General features: G+C 34.8%; 1 protein-coding gene across 1 annotated transcript; it reads right to left on the bottom strand.

Moving 5' to 3' along the window:
* Window positions 1-5,033: 5,033 nt before the first annotated feature.
* Window positions 5,034-15,094, bottom strand: LOC127108266 (uncharacterized). Its single transcript, XM_051045705.1, has 12 exons — window positions 14,830-15,094; window positions 14,561-14,624; window positions 9,755-10,450; window positions 9,399-9,539; window positions 9,136-9,291; window positions 8,954-9,031; window positions 8,495-8,587; window positions 8,244-8,363; window positions 6,598-6,675; window positions 6,275-6,454; window positions 5,769-5,870; window positions 5,034-5,579 (listed from the first exon to the last, which is right to left on the bottom strand). Exons 1-12 carry the CDS (start codon window positions 14,838-14,840, stop codon window positions 5,346-5,348), a joined length of 1,953 nt encoding a protein of 650 aa, XP_050901662.1. The 5' UTR covers window positions 14,841-15,094; the 3' UTR covers window positions 5,034-5,345.
* Window positions 15,095-15,473: the final 379 nt, after the last annotated feature.

Here is a 15,473-nt window from a genome sequence, read left to right as displayed (position 1 = left end):
TTCTGAAGATGAGTCAGAGTATGAAAGTGACTCTGAAGTTGAAGAAGAGTTTGAAGGCGGATTCGACTCTGAGGGAGAATCTGACTCTGATCCAAATTTTGATAATGATCTAGAATCTGGTGGTAATCATGTCTCTAAAGGTGGTCCGACCTCTGAAGGTAGTCAAGCATCTGATACTGTTCCAGCATCTAAAGAAGATTCTGAACAAGTTCATAGACCACAAAGAATCAGACAAATATTAAGAAGATTTGTAGAGTTTGACATATTGCAAGATATTGAGATAGACTCTGAAGGGTAAATCATCCAGTGTCCCATGTTGGTAGACTCTGAACCAGTCATTACAGAAGAAACTCTCAAGAAGAAAGTGTGGTTGAAGGCCATGAAAGAAGAACTTGGGGCTTTAGAAATAAACAAGACTTAAGAGTTGACTGAGCTTCCAATGAACAAGAAATACATCAGTCTCATACGGGTTTACAAGGTGAAATTAAAGACAGATGGGTCAATTATAAAACATAAAGCAAGGTCAGTAGCAAGAGGATTTCTATAGAAATCTAGAATGGATTACTTTGAGGTGTTTTAGCCAGTAGCTAGACATTAAATAATCAGACTGGTGATTGTTATAACTACTAATAGGAATTGGCCTATGATGCATTTAGATGTGAAATCTGCATTTCGGAACGGTCTTTTACAAGAGGAAGTTGATGTATCACAACCTCTTACATTTGTGGGAAAAAATAGGAAGGGATGGTGTACAAGTTGCATAAAGCCATTTATGGACTGAAACAAGCTCCTAGAGCCTGGAATTTGAAAATTGATTTATTTTTTAAGCTTCAAGGATTCAGAAAATGTGAGATAGAGTATGGTGTTTATGCTTAGCATACATCTGATAGCAATATGATTATGGTGTGTCTATATGTTGATGATATATTGTTAATAAAGAGTTGTTCATATGAGATAGCTAAATTCAAGAAGGTGATGATGAATGAGTTAGAGATGACTGATCTAGGGAATATAACATATTTTCTAGGGATGAAGATTGTGTACTTTGAGAAGGGTATAATTTTGCATCAGCTGAAGTATGAACTTGAGCTTATGAAGAGATTTGAGCTGATGAATTGTAAGTCTGCAATCACACCTACTAAGACAAATCATATGTTGGATTTTGATGTTAGGGGTGATGATGTATATGCTACAAATTTTAAATAGTAGGTCACATTACCAAGTTGTTGAGATACTGAGGTATGTTAAAGGGACTCTGAAGTATGGAATTTTGTTCCCTTCTGGTGTTGAAACTGAGTCAGAGTTGATGTGTTATTCTGACTCTGATTGGTGTGAAGACAAAGTTGACAGAAGAAGTAATTCTGGATATTTGTTTAAATATCTAAGAGGTCCTATTTCTTGGTGCTCCAAGAAGCAACTAGTGGTTGCAATGTCAACTTGTGATGTTGAGTACATTGCAGATACTTTAACTAATTGTCAAGCTGTGTATATTCTAAACTTGCTGCAGGATCTGAAGATCAAGGTAAGCAAGCCTGTGAATTTGATGATTGACAACAAATCAGCTATAAGCCTTTCCAATAATCCACTGATGCATGGAAGAAGCAAGCACATTGACATGAAGTTTCATTTTCTAAGGAGACATGTTCAAATGGGGTGCTTGAAGTTGTGCACTGTAGCACTCAGAAGCAGCTGACAGATATTCTGAATAAGGCTATCAAGACTGAACACTTTATCCAGTTAAGGAATTAAATTAATTTTGTTGATTTTGATTAGCTGAATATGAATTAAGGGATGGTGTTAGATATAATCTAGATTCATTTAAGTTGCATTTGGAGTTAATTTGAATTTCATTTAATTCTGAATGTGTGTATAAGTAAAAGCTGAGTTTTTCGGTTTTTCAAAGATCTTTTTTTCAATTGCAACAAAATTTCAATTCAGTAAAAGTTAGTTACAACTTTTCTCTCTTCTCTCTCTTCCATCTTCATCATCTTCATTTTCTTCCTCTTGTGCACCATCAATTGGTTGTTGAGAAACAAGTGTGAGTTGTGTTGAGAAACAAATGTGAGTTGTATTGAGAAACAAGTGTGAGTTCTAAGTCTCACATTGCTTAGAAAGGTGGAGGTTGAGCATTTTATAAGTAAGAGGACGCATACACCTATCACCTTAAGATTTTGGGTGAATGTGTGGTGTCTCTCTCACTTGTTTGAGGGAGTATTTGACCTTTAGATGAGTGTTTAATCCAATGTGATTGCTCCCCCCTTATGATGACTCATTAGTGGTATCAGAGATGATGGTTCGAGTAAAGGACCGATTCCTTGTGTTGAAAGTCTTCCTGACATGGTGGTCAGACAGCGTGTTTCGTTGAAATGTCCATGACGAGATAATGGTGTCTCACAATGGCGATACAAGCATGTGGATGAACGAGCTTCCGTTTGAGGGGGTATAGTGGATGGACTCACACTTGAGGGGAAGATTGTTGAGAAATAAATGTGAGTTGCGTTGAGAAACAAATGTGAGATCTAAGTCACACATTGCTTAAAAAAGATAGAGGTTGAGCATTTTATAAGTAAGAGAACTCATACATCTATCACCTTAAGGTTTTTGATGAATATGCGGTGTCTCTCTCACATTTTTTGGTGAATCTTTGACTTTTAGGTGAGTGTTTGACCCAATGTGAATGTTTTCCCCTCATGATGACCCATCATTGATATCTAGAGCTCCAGTTTAAATCCACGAAAAACACCACAAAAAAACCGAGTGAATGTGAGTCGTATGTGATTAATTTTATTTCTTAAATTTGCATTCAGATCCTTGATGCAAAGTCTCGTTTATCCTACAACAACTCATTATTTCTGTGGTGAACTAGTGTCATCTAAAACATGATAGAACACTAATTGTATCAATTCCATGTTGACGATTTCATATTTAGCAATAATCTAATGGACAATTATTCAAGGTTACAAAACTTATTCTCTAATTATGAATTATTCTAAATAAGATAATGGAGAAGTACCTTAAGTTTAATTCAAAAGTGATCAAATAAAAATAACATTACACATAAAGGATAAACAAATAAAAAATGAACTTGGTTGTGTAAAATAGAATTCATAAATTACATGGTTAAAGTAGATTCAAATAGGTTCATTTATCATAACTGCACTAAGAGTTTAGTTGTTCATGTTCTTAGGCAAAATAGCCTTTAACTTTAATTAAATTTGGTGACCTAAATCAGTTAAATATTAAGAAAACAAAATATACCTTAGTTTCATGGATGAATGAGTATTTCTAGAGTAAAGAAATATGAATTTTAAAACTAAAGCATTCAAAAAATAAATTTCAGTTTCTAACAATGAACCACATTATTTAATTGGTGATCAAGCAATAGAAAAATTCAAACACAGAGATAAGAAAGAGAGACAAATATCTATGAATTCTAGTGGAGAAGAACATGTGGGAAATCCAAATAAAATGTTTGAGCTATCATCATCTTTTTCTAGCAACTTAAACTAAGATAGGAACATTTCACCAAAAAAGTTAGGAACCAAACTCTAATTTCTTTATTCTTTTTGAATAACCAAACTCTAATTATTGATCACACGAGTTTGGGTTTGAGCCGAGCTCGTTGCTATTGCCAAGCCTAACTAACCAGAAAGCCATTTAAATATTACCTTAACTAATTAATTAATTAACAACTCTATGAGTTTTTCTTTACTGAATTTTTTATAACATGTTCCTTACTGAATCGAAGGGTTGATGGTAAATAATGTTAAGTTAGATTTTTGACATCTTAAAACGACAACATAAAAAAAGGGCTATCTATTTTCATATCGGTGTAAAAAAAAAACAGAATTATTAATTATCTATTTGGACAAGCTGTATTAGCTACTGATTTTTAGATATAAAATTAATTATGTAATCAAATCAAACAGCAAGCAACAAGCCATGTTATTTGCAGATGCACGCCGTAAGCATTTGCTGTTTTTATTCTATGATGATTAGGACATTTCATCTAGCTAAAAAACATGGTTACTTGTTTTTTTATTGTTAATAATAAAATACAAATAAATATTGCATTAAGCAATTACTTGTTTGGTTTATACTGTTATATTAATTAATTGCAATGGAATCAGAGCAAAAGCGTTTTCCAAAATAAACAAAAAAATTACATTAGAATAAGCTTCTCAGACAATATGTTTTTACTTTTCATTTCAAGAGTTTTTTTTTTTTTCATTCCTCAAAAATATTAACTAAGAAGAGAAGTTGATATGGCACCGCTAGTGATTGAGATTGTGGTCTATGATATGAATATGATAAAATGATTGAAACCAAACAACCACTGTTTCCCTTTTAAATACTATTTTTATTTAAAGCCAATCACCAAGGGTGTTCCTTAGTTGGATGCTATGTTTGCTTCATGTGCAATGTTTAGGGAAAAAATGAATAAAATTAGTCATTATTTTGTTTTCTCATTGGCATCATATACTAATAATTATTTTGATTATACAGCTAGTACGTGAAAAATTATTTATAATTTTTTCAACAATCCAATTCAAGGATAGCTCCAATTAAATTAAATACCTTGTCTTCTATTTATTTATTTGACAAGTACCATGTCATTTATTAAACACCTATATTTTGATTTGATAAATTTATAATCAAATCAATCAATTATGAGCTGACTAAAGTGTCTGATGAAACACTCTAAGCTTGCAACTCTATCACGTTTATTTTCAAAAAGAATAAGAAAACTCTATCACACACTTCTTAATTATCATGGTAGTGAATACTTAGGTGCTCAGTTATATGAAAAAATATGTAAGAAAAGACTAATCTCTCAAACAGATTTTGATAACTCGTAGTTGATCATGAACAATGCATTGATCTACAAAAACAAAATCTGTTAAACCAAAAATCTAACCAACCATTAGAAAATGGTAAATATTAACGTGGAAAATGAATGTAACCATGCTAGTAACATTTTGCAGGTGGAAAAGCTCAGTGATTATCACAGCATAAGAGAGCACTGGTAGGCATTTGAGGTCCAACCTTGTCCGAGTCGCCTGTATTATTGAAATTTTCATTCTAAGCAATTCAACATTGTAATCATTTGTAAGGGAGAAAAATATACAGAGCCTAATAATATCGCTTTGGTCCAAACCCCAAAGCCAGTGGAGTTACATAGATATCACAGAATCAACAAATTTCAGCTGGTATGAAAGTAAAAGGCTAACTTTTATGCTTGTGGGTCAAGGCAAATCCCATTGGCATCCTAGGTGGAACCAAATAATCTCTGCAACTTTAAGTATTAAATCAACAGGGTCTTGTAAATATTCAAAATTTGATGATTATGTAAGGCTAATGGAATTGGCATAGGATTGAAGAAAAACTACAGCCTGCTCCGAAATAGCTCTGTTTCTTGCTTGCTTCACCCAACCTGCAACAATTTCTTCAGCTTGGGTGTCCCTGACACTTTCTTCTAGACAATCTGCTGCTTCAGCCAGTTTTCCTTCAGCTAAGTAACTCTCAACTTTGTTAATCACAGATTCAATCCCATCACCTGATTGGTCAGCTTCCCGAACCTGAATATGGACGAACAACTTGTACTTCAGGATGAATCCAATAGAGGTGAAGATGAGAGAATTAGGGAACCAGAAAGAAATAACAAGCACAAATTATGTTTCAAATTTCACTGCCCCATCAAATTCTATTTTCCCAGTAAGCACGCATTTATATGTAAATGCCATGTTGGTCACCACTTATATTCGTACCTTCAACAAGGATGCTACACGTGCCAAAGAATGTGCCAATATACCTCCCCCTCCTGGTGGGAAGAACGCGAAGTGTCGTATATTCCCTTTTAAGAAATCAAACTGCAACATAATATGTATAAATTAGAAACATTCAAGATTTAAATTTAAAATTATATGATCTACTCTAGAATTGACGTAGTAACAGTCAACTGCATTTCAGGAAATTGCAAACAATACTCAATAATTCTAGAAATTTCTTCAATAGTCAATTCAATTGTTTATACAAATTTATAAGGCAGCTTGAAAAGATATGATCATTACTGAATGTCAAAGATAACCAAGGGATTGGTCACTAATAACCGTAAAAATAAAAATAAAAATTAAAGAGATTCATATTCATTCTATAAGCATCCAGAAAATACAACATTTAGCATATTATCAAAAGAAAGTTATGCAAGGTTAAAAATATCAATTGACGGAACAAGTAACCCAAAAAGTTAACAGTAGACAAGAACACATCTTGCCTTCTGCTTTAATTGAAGTTGTGTGTCAGTGCCTTTGTTTCTTGTCTCTTCAGGAAGGGACGCTAGCACCAAATCCAGAACTGAATCTTTATCTATGCCTTCAAGATAAGACTGCACAGATTCTATTTCCGTCTGAATTGGCAATCCATTTGACAATGCATCTTCGAGTGCAAGTGCTCTCTATAGGATTCATGCACCAATAACAAGAAACTGATCATTATTAGCCGGATTGGAACTAAATAAATATTACAAACTAATATTTCATCAAAACCTGCTCCATGTATGAAATATACATAAAAATAACAACGGGGGAAAAAGATTACCAAAGCAAAATTTTGTGCAGCATGACTTTGACGAGCTTCTTCAGATCGAGCATAAAATGCCATGCACAGGGCATTTATCTAGAGAATTGGAGGGAGAGATTTTGAATCAAGTCAATTTTCAACTTTGATATATGCCACATGAAAGATATTGATAATTGAGACAGTCAACATGTAAATCAATAAGAACTCTAAATCAAGTCTCACTAGCTAAAGCATGACGTGAACTTTGCAACTATCAAAAGTCTACCAGGTTTTGCCTTTTTTAACATAAGAATTCCTTGATCAAGTACTTAGAAGCTTATGTTTGTATAACCAAACGATTTTCCAATCATTTCTAGTCACTTATGCTGTAGTTGTCTAACTAAACATAATTAAGAAAAGAAAGTAACTCCACATACAAAAATAAATGAAGATGTGAAATTCAGGTGTTTTACTTTTTATATTTTCAACATTTGTTTTGAACTTTTGATCTTTGGGACGTACAGAAAACTCTATCACAAACCAGAGAAGATTCAAATGGTGACAGGTTTGCTGTTATTTTGATTCACAGCACGAAAATCATTGAAGGAAGTTCTCTGGAATCAACCAATACGTAAAGGAATGAACATGCAAGTGGAGCACTTGTTTGCTAAGAATGACATGAAGTTTATTATAAAATATACCAAAAATCTACATTGGTGAACAAACTATCCTCTGTTCAGAAAATTGCTTCAAGTAATGTGTACTGTTCAAAAAGTACAGGTCTGCATGTTCCCCTGCAAGGGCAGGGAGATTAAGAGGCCCTGGTAGGTTTATAACACGATATAGTCGTTAGGGCTAGCCCACGACGGCGAGAACCTCTGTACGGTGATGTTTTGAGGTAGTTTAGGAGTCCTGCTCACGTGAGGTGAGAGGCTCTGTGGATGACCGATGATACTTGGGATCAAGCGTATGGTATAGTTAGTCGTGGTGTTGTGACTTGAGTAAGCATTATAAGCATTATGCTCTTTTGTGGTGTAAAGAATGATCTCTCCTTTCCTGCATATGTATTTATAGAGACCTCTAAGGCCTCGGATTCTCTTGAGAAGGGTCACCGCCCACTCAGTCAATAGTGGACCATTGAATCCCTATTTCCTATGAAGTCATGGATCAGTTATTGACTCTGACTTCTCTCTACCCCATAAACCTCTTATCTCACGTTTCCCACTGATGGGCAATAGGAAAGTCATGGGGCGAGGCGATACCTCCCTTTGGGCGACATTCCTACGTCGCCTCTTATGGGCCGATCTGAAGGCATCACCCTAAGCAAAACCCTTTACAATTATAACACTACATAATGAAATGGCCATGACCATAATTTCCATTAGGCAGGTTTTATTAGATGTAGGGTACTTAAAATTGCATAAGAAAGTTAAAGTCGTAACTGAATTTGTTTGCAAGCTTTATATAGTTAATCCCTAAACTTTGAGCCTTTATAACAAAGCCACCCTTAGTAGAAGTTGCTCGAAATATTTTTATACTCGAACTAAATTATTATGGCTATTGTATTTTTCTATATGCTACCTATTGAAAATCATATTCCTTTTCATAAGATAATTAAAGCTAGCTATGACTAATTTAAATATGGGTGTATCTATACCCATCCTTGATTCTGGCAGAAGCCTTACATTAATATTTGCTTCAGACATTTTTTCAAGTTGGGATGCCTTCTCATTTGCTATGGCTGCATTTAACTCTGCCTGTGCTAACTCCTGAACTGTCTTCAACTTTAATTCTGCTTCGATACTCTGTAATTATGAATGATGCAACTGATTTTAACAAATATTGTATCATATATACAGAGACTAGTAATTGCAGATATATAAAGGGAAAGGGGGAGGGGGCGGTACTTGTATTACCAATAAAAAATAATGTGCACCTTTTGTTCAAGTTCTATCTTTAGTTTATCGTCCATCTTTTCTTGAAGTGACCTGATAGCAAGAGATGCTTTTGCCCTCTCTCTCTTTAGCTCCTGAAAAATGTTGAGATAAAAAAAGGGATTAAGACTTAGTAGCTTTGTAGAGGCAAACAGCACATATAAAAAAATCGTTTGACTTGATCAGTGGACAAACCTTGCAATTACGAAACAAACTAGACAGGTTGATAGTTCAAATTTGATTCTGATTATTTTTGTGTGAACATTATTAAGTCAAATCAATATAATTGTACCTTGACTTTAAATATGAACTGTTATGCTCAACCGAGACCACATAACTAACAAGTCCAATCTATATACACTGAACAACAAAACTAAAGTCCAGCCCCCATGTATACTATTCTTGTCAGTTTGACTCAGGTATTTAAGACAAAAAGGAAGAAAACTAAAAACATCTTTTACCCTGTCCAACATTGCAGATTCTTCAGCAAGCATAAGTTCTCTGGCAGCTGCATCTTTTAACTTCTTTTCATATTTTTCCTAGCACAAAGTTGCAAGTAAAAATTAATATTATAAACTCATAAATAAACAAAAAAGAGCAACAAATGCTACGCCGAATCGCATAGATTAGAGAGTAAGTTAACCTTCAATACTTTCTTCTCTTCATTAAAAGCATGTGCATCTATTGCAGCTTGCCTTTTCTCCGCAGCATGGATGGCTTGTACAAATTCAATAACCAGTTTTCCATCCTTAGACGTGGCATAACCATCTTTCAAGTCCTCTATTACACCACTAAGTGCCTAGTGTTTCAATAAGTTAGCTTTCTCACACGATCGTGACCACCAAAGAATGTACAATTGTACCACTAAAAAATTAACAGAAAATAAAAGTAGGATCATAAATAAACCTCTTTTTCTTCAGGAAAATGACCGTTCTCAGTAAGGCCATGACCGTGTAAATAAATAGATGGGCTTCGTTCTGACTTATTCCTTAAGTGATATTCCTCAAGGAGGGTAGGTGGCTGTTCTATATCTTTAACTAATACATTCTGCCATGGAGTAACAAAGGAAATATATTCATAATAAATAAATGCCAAAATTCAATTTAGAAAGGAAAAATTCATTGGTTAAGGGAATAACCAAATCATTTGATTATTTTGGTAAGCTAACATTCTATTATAAAATTTAAACCACCATGATTACCAAAAAAGATCATAGATGATATTAATGATTAACCTGTATATCATGACTAACTCACACGTACCTCACTTCTTTCCTCTATTTCTTCATGTTGCTTCAGTTGAATATTTTCTATCCCATTCTCATTTAGAAATGCACTGTTCTCAGTAGACGTCGATATATGTTGGATTTCCTCTTCCGGTTTTAGGGAAACATCTGTTTCTGTGCTTTTTATGCCAACAATCACATCAGGTTGCACCACAGACTCTTTACTAGGATCATCCGATGTTAGACTACTTTGAGGATATTCAAGAAACTGGTTTTCTTTGGCACCAGCATTACTATCTTCAGCAATATCAGAAATGTCTTGCACGGGAATCGGTTTATCACTTGAATCTTCTATTACAATTTCTGGCTGCGAAAGACTGGTATCAACCTTCTGCCCTGCATGCTCTACAGCAGGATTTTCATTGTTAGACTTTTCATTACTGGTTGAAACTAACTCCTCTATTGAATGCTGTCCACTTTTCAAATCTCCAATGGCATCATCTATCTGAGCTTCTTGAGGGTCACTAAGCTTCTCCTTCTCAAGATATTTATCTAAGAAACCAAATTGATAAGCTGCCAGAAGAGCAGCACTTACAGCAGCACTTCCAATTAAAAACTTTGATTGCGAACCATGAGACTCAGGCGGCTTTCCCGTAGAGCCGGGAGCTGAGGCACCAGCTGGTCTCGATGCATTTGAGAATTCCTTTCGTGAAGATAGATGAGAAGGTATCTTCTGAAAAATATAATGCAGAAACGAACAGTAATAAAATTAGAAAAGGGTAACATTTAAAGCAGACTAAAATTTGGAAATGAGTACTGCCAGATCAACAACATAAGTAGTTTGTATCGCGAACACAAGTAGTAAATTACAGAATGTATTTGTATAACAAGATTAAGTGTTTCAACATTAACACCTTTCCTGGCTTACATTCTTGTAATCAATTTACCCCACTAAGAAAGGTCAGCTAGCTATATGGTACAGACGATACCATATGCTCTCATATATCATATCTCTATCCAACCCATTAATATCTAGGTATTTCTTAAAAGTCTCCCTTGTAGTTTTTCTAGATATTCCTTAATAGTTTCTTTTATAGTTTTTCTAGGTCTTTTGTTGGCTCTAGGGATTTGACTACCCTCCATCTGATCTACTTTCCTTACATAGAATTTACCGGTCTTCTCTCTACATGTTCAAACCACCTAAGCCTAGTTTCCATCATTGGTTCAATGATAGGAGCTATCCCAATTCTCCTTCTAATGTTATTATTCCTAATCCTATCTTGTTTAGTCATACTACCACACATTCAACGCAACATTGACATCTTTGTTACGTTTATTTTATTCTCAAGTTGGGTTTTTTACCGCTCAACACTCTGCCCGATACAACATCGTTCGTCACATAGTTTGAGTGGTACTTTTTTATCATATAAAAGACCTTCACTTCAACCACCTTTACATTATTGTAATCAAATTAGTAAAATAAAAAATGGGAGATGGCAGGTCTACTCAATCACCAGTGTTGCAGTATATCGGCATTTGAAGTCAGCTGATCATTTGTCCTATGCATGTGCGAAATAAGCAGATAAATAACAGAATTACTACTATAATGTTAAATTAGAAAATGGAAAGCAATGTATAACATTCAGAAAAAAATGCAGATGCTTCATTTCAGTGGATAAAATATTTTGATACTTCGTCCAACATAGTATTAATTGGCATACATGCAGGCAAGCAGGGAAGGATAACAGTCCTGTCATAATGATACAAAATACACTTCCTGCTTCAAATCAAATATTCCAAGATTATCACGGATTTTGCACCGCTTGTGCTAAGCTTTTTTTTTCTTTTCTAACTACTAAAGTCCAACTTGCTTCAGATATTGTACTTTTCCTACTTTGTAACGTAACTATCTAAAACGTTTTGTGAAATCAAACCAGCCATGTAGAGAGCGACATCCACAGATATGACTATACATGAGTATGGACCAAAAACCAAGTGTGTGCAAGATTTAGAAGACAAGAATACGGAACACAGAAAGTGGGGAAAAAATATTGATGATATAGCAGAGCACGATTCAAAACTATTCGGAAAATAGAATATATGGAAGGTATTATTATCAGTGATTATGTTCTTACTCCCAAATCTACCCATGTAGTGACAAAGTCATTGGGTATTATAGTCACTAGCGTCCAAACGGGCACTCTCTCTCGTGCCCCATTTATCCCCTTTTTTAATGTGCACACGCGTCAAAACATAAACGTATTTTTTATGATTTATCTATTTGTAGATACTAAAATTTAAAATTTTACTATCTTGGTTGCTATTTGTGTATAAATGTGTGCAGTTAATTTTATAAAACTGTTATGAAGAAGGGTATGAAACTGCCATGAAGAAAGATTACTAACCACAAGTGTTATCAAATTGCCCTGCCATGGCCGCTATGGCTGATATACATGGCGGTTTTTGGACTCGCCGCAATGGTAAATATTGGCCGCTATTGTGGGGTTTTCCGCCATAATCCGCAATAATGTCGCCATAAAGCGGCCGGTATGGCGGGATTTTGGCTCTCCGCCATGGACTGTCATCTGCCATCGACAACACTGCTAACCACACAATCCCTTCTAATTGTAAAGGGAAGTTACCAACCACAATTATTTTTAACTATATTGTGTTATCTATTTAAATTTATGTAAAATGATAATAAAGGGTATTTTGGGAACAAAAATAGATCAGCCCAAAACTATTTATCCTCTTTATATATAGGTATAAATTCCCTGCTTCAAGCTGCTCGGGTGATAATTAGAGGAAAAGTATGATTCAGAATTTCAGGGGCAAGGTCACATAACTTATTTAAGTGATGTTCATGCATTCAACTTTCAAAGAAGGAATGACTTATCAGCTCTGTGTTTGCTTGTCAATATGATGCCTTCCTGGTTGTGTGATAGATCATCACACAAAGTGTGTAATTTTCTGATTAGCACAGAGAAATGAATATAAAGGGATATAGTACCCAAAATCCATTCCTTTGCAAACTAAACCTTTCTTACATCTACCCCTGTACAGCATGGTCACCATTTTGCTACCTTGTCCATGCATTAGACACATCTCACACACACTCGTTTGTACATGTACAGTTCAAAAATTATTTTTCAACTCAGACCTGGGCAAGGACATGACTTCAATACAACATGGACATATAAAAAATTTAATGTGCTTGACCTGTACATTGCTAGTTCTAACAGCTAAGACAAATTTGCTTAGGACTTTAGAAATGGTGATAAATGTTTTACTCTGAGGAGCTTATAAAGTAATCCCTACGTCTCATAAAAAGTGTCTCATTTGGACATTTTCTCAGTCTCAAAATAATTGTCCTTTTACAATACCAATGCAACATTTATTACTATTTTTCCACTACTATACTCCTACTTATTAACTTTCACTTTATTCAACTACTCTACTAACTTAATTAATAAGGTTATTCTAGTAAACGATATTAATTTTATCATTAAAATCAACACATCTAATCATTTTGTTAAGAACCGTGCATTGCTCAAATAGGGCACCTTTTATAAGACGGAGGGAGTAGCAAGTATTGATGACGGAAAGGGCTAGGGTGGACTCTCTCAATAGATGGTTCACTATGAATTTGTCCGTATCTACGATTCTTTTATTATTTTGGATGTCTATATTTATTTTTAATTTTAAAGGTTTTCCCTAACCCAGTCCTAAATTTGCAACATAGCTGGGCATCAGACGAGCTTGACATATGACTCTAATGTCTACACCTAAGCCTAACTTTTTTTCAACCATGAAGAGAATCTCAGATCATATGCCAAGTCATTCTGACAGTGGAGAAAGTGACAAGGTATGTAATGTAACTCACGGGGAGGACTCCACAACAAATTTTAAAACCAGTCGTTTCCTTCCCAATGAAATCCAGAGTCATATCACCGGTGTTCTGAGAAAATAAATAGAATAAGAACAAGCAAAGGAAAAATGCGCACAAACTAATCTTCTTCACATTTCTAGCAATAGAGGCAATTTCAAATTCTGCCACTGGCTCTCATGGGTACACTTATAACAACACATATAGCTATTTCATTTCATGGTTAAGAGTGTTTTGTTGTTCCTTGATTTAGTAAAATCCAATCCCATCTTCCTTGTCTAACCCTCATCTTTTCTTTCAAAGTCCCACTTCTCCAGGGTCTTGTCTTAGGGAGCAGTGGAAGAGGAATGGGCAGACCAGTAGTATTGATTAAAGGGGGGGCACAAAAGGTTTCTTCTAGGAATAAACCTAAATAAATTTACAAAAGTAAAGACCCTCTAAATAATAAAAGAATTGTTGATTGAGGCCTGATCATTGTCGAGCACTTGTTGGGATGGTCCACCCTATCCATCGCCAGCATTGGCTCGTAACGACATATATTAACAACATCAGAAGAACTTCAAAAGAGGCATGGAAGGGTTATAACTTTCAATTATTGGTGTCTAGATTAAGATGGGTTGCAAAACCATTGAAAGTGAGGATGATATACACTTTGTATTCCTTTTTGTTAGAATAGACTACAAGTAAAGAGTAATGAGGAAACAACATTCTTAAAAAAGTAAACTAATATTTCTTATGTCCCAATGTTGTTCTGTTTAAGCTAATAAATAGTTAAAAACGTGAAATAAGCAAAAATTGTTTACAACAAGTGGATGAACAACAATGCCAGTTCCAATTCCAATTCTAATGCCCAGATTATAAAATATTAGGTTCCATTGATAAATCAGTTGCTACTATCTAATATAAAACTCTACACTAGTTGAATAAATAATTTTCATCAATTGCGAAATGAGGCACCTGATTAATAAAATGTCTGGGGTTTCTTCTAAACGTTTGTCGAGATGAAATTTCCAAAATGGACCTGCAATAATCATGAAAAGGTATCATCAAACTCAAGAATGCAATCTAATTGAAGTCATATATAACGAATATCAAAAGAGTGGCTAATAAATGAAGGAAAAGATTCGATTCATCGGCATCACAGAGTCAGAATTAGACACAAACGCATAAAGTTGCAGGCGAGAAAAAAGGGAAATGAAAATATAAAAAGCGTAAGTGGTGTGTACCTCCGGAACATGGTAGCCTCGGAGAGATAGGGAAGAAGATGTTTGTTGAAAAGACTGAACTAGAAAAAGGGAGTGAAAGTGAAAGTAGTAAATAGATCGGGAATCGTAATTAAGTGAAGAAGTTTGTTTGCCGATTGGCGTGGTTGCGTTGTGTCGCGGCCCGTGCTACAATCTACAAGCCAGCCGTAACATCAAAAACTCAAAAATGATGTTTTTGGAATTTCAGGGATGTATCGGGGTGGAATCATAATTGGTAAAATTTCATTTAGGACTATTTCCATAAATTTTTAGTGTCTTTTCGGTACAAGAAAATATAAAATTACATTTCAAAATTCAAAATGATGGTTTTTTTACAAAAATAACCCATTTTTTTAAGGAAATTCCCAAAATATCTCTGATTTCAAAAAAAATTCCAAAATACCTCACTTTTAGGAGGAGTCTCCAATTGAATTGGCGACTCCTCTTAAAACTTGAATGGAGGCGCCAATTGGATTGGCTAGGGCAGGTGCCCTAGCCAATCCAATTGGCGCCTATGTGTAGGTTTTAAGAGGAGTCGCCGATTCAATTGGAGACTCCTTCTAAAATGCATTTTTTGTCTTATAAATAGATGCGTTGTGTGACCAATTGTTCCACATCTCATATAA

This window comes from Lathyrus oleraceus, chromosome 7, assembly GCF_024323335.1.
Source record: "Lathyrus oleraceus cultivar Zhongwan6 chromosome 7, CAAS_Psat_ZW6_1.0, whole genome shotgun sequence".
NCBI classification, from domain to species: Eukaryota; Viridiplantae; Streptophyta; class Magnoliopsida; order Fabales; family Fabaceae; genus Lathyrus; species Lathyrus oleraceus.
The sequence above is the reverse complement of the archived record's forward strand: the minus strand, read 5'-3'. Positions and strand labels throughout refer to the sequence as shown.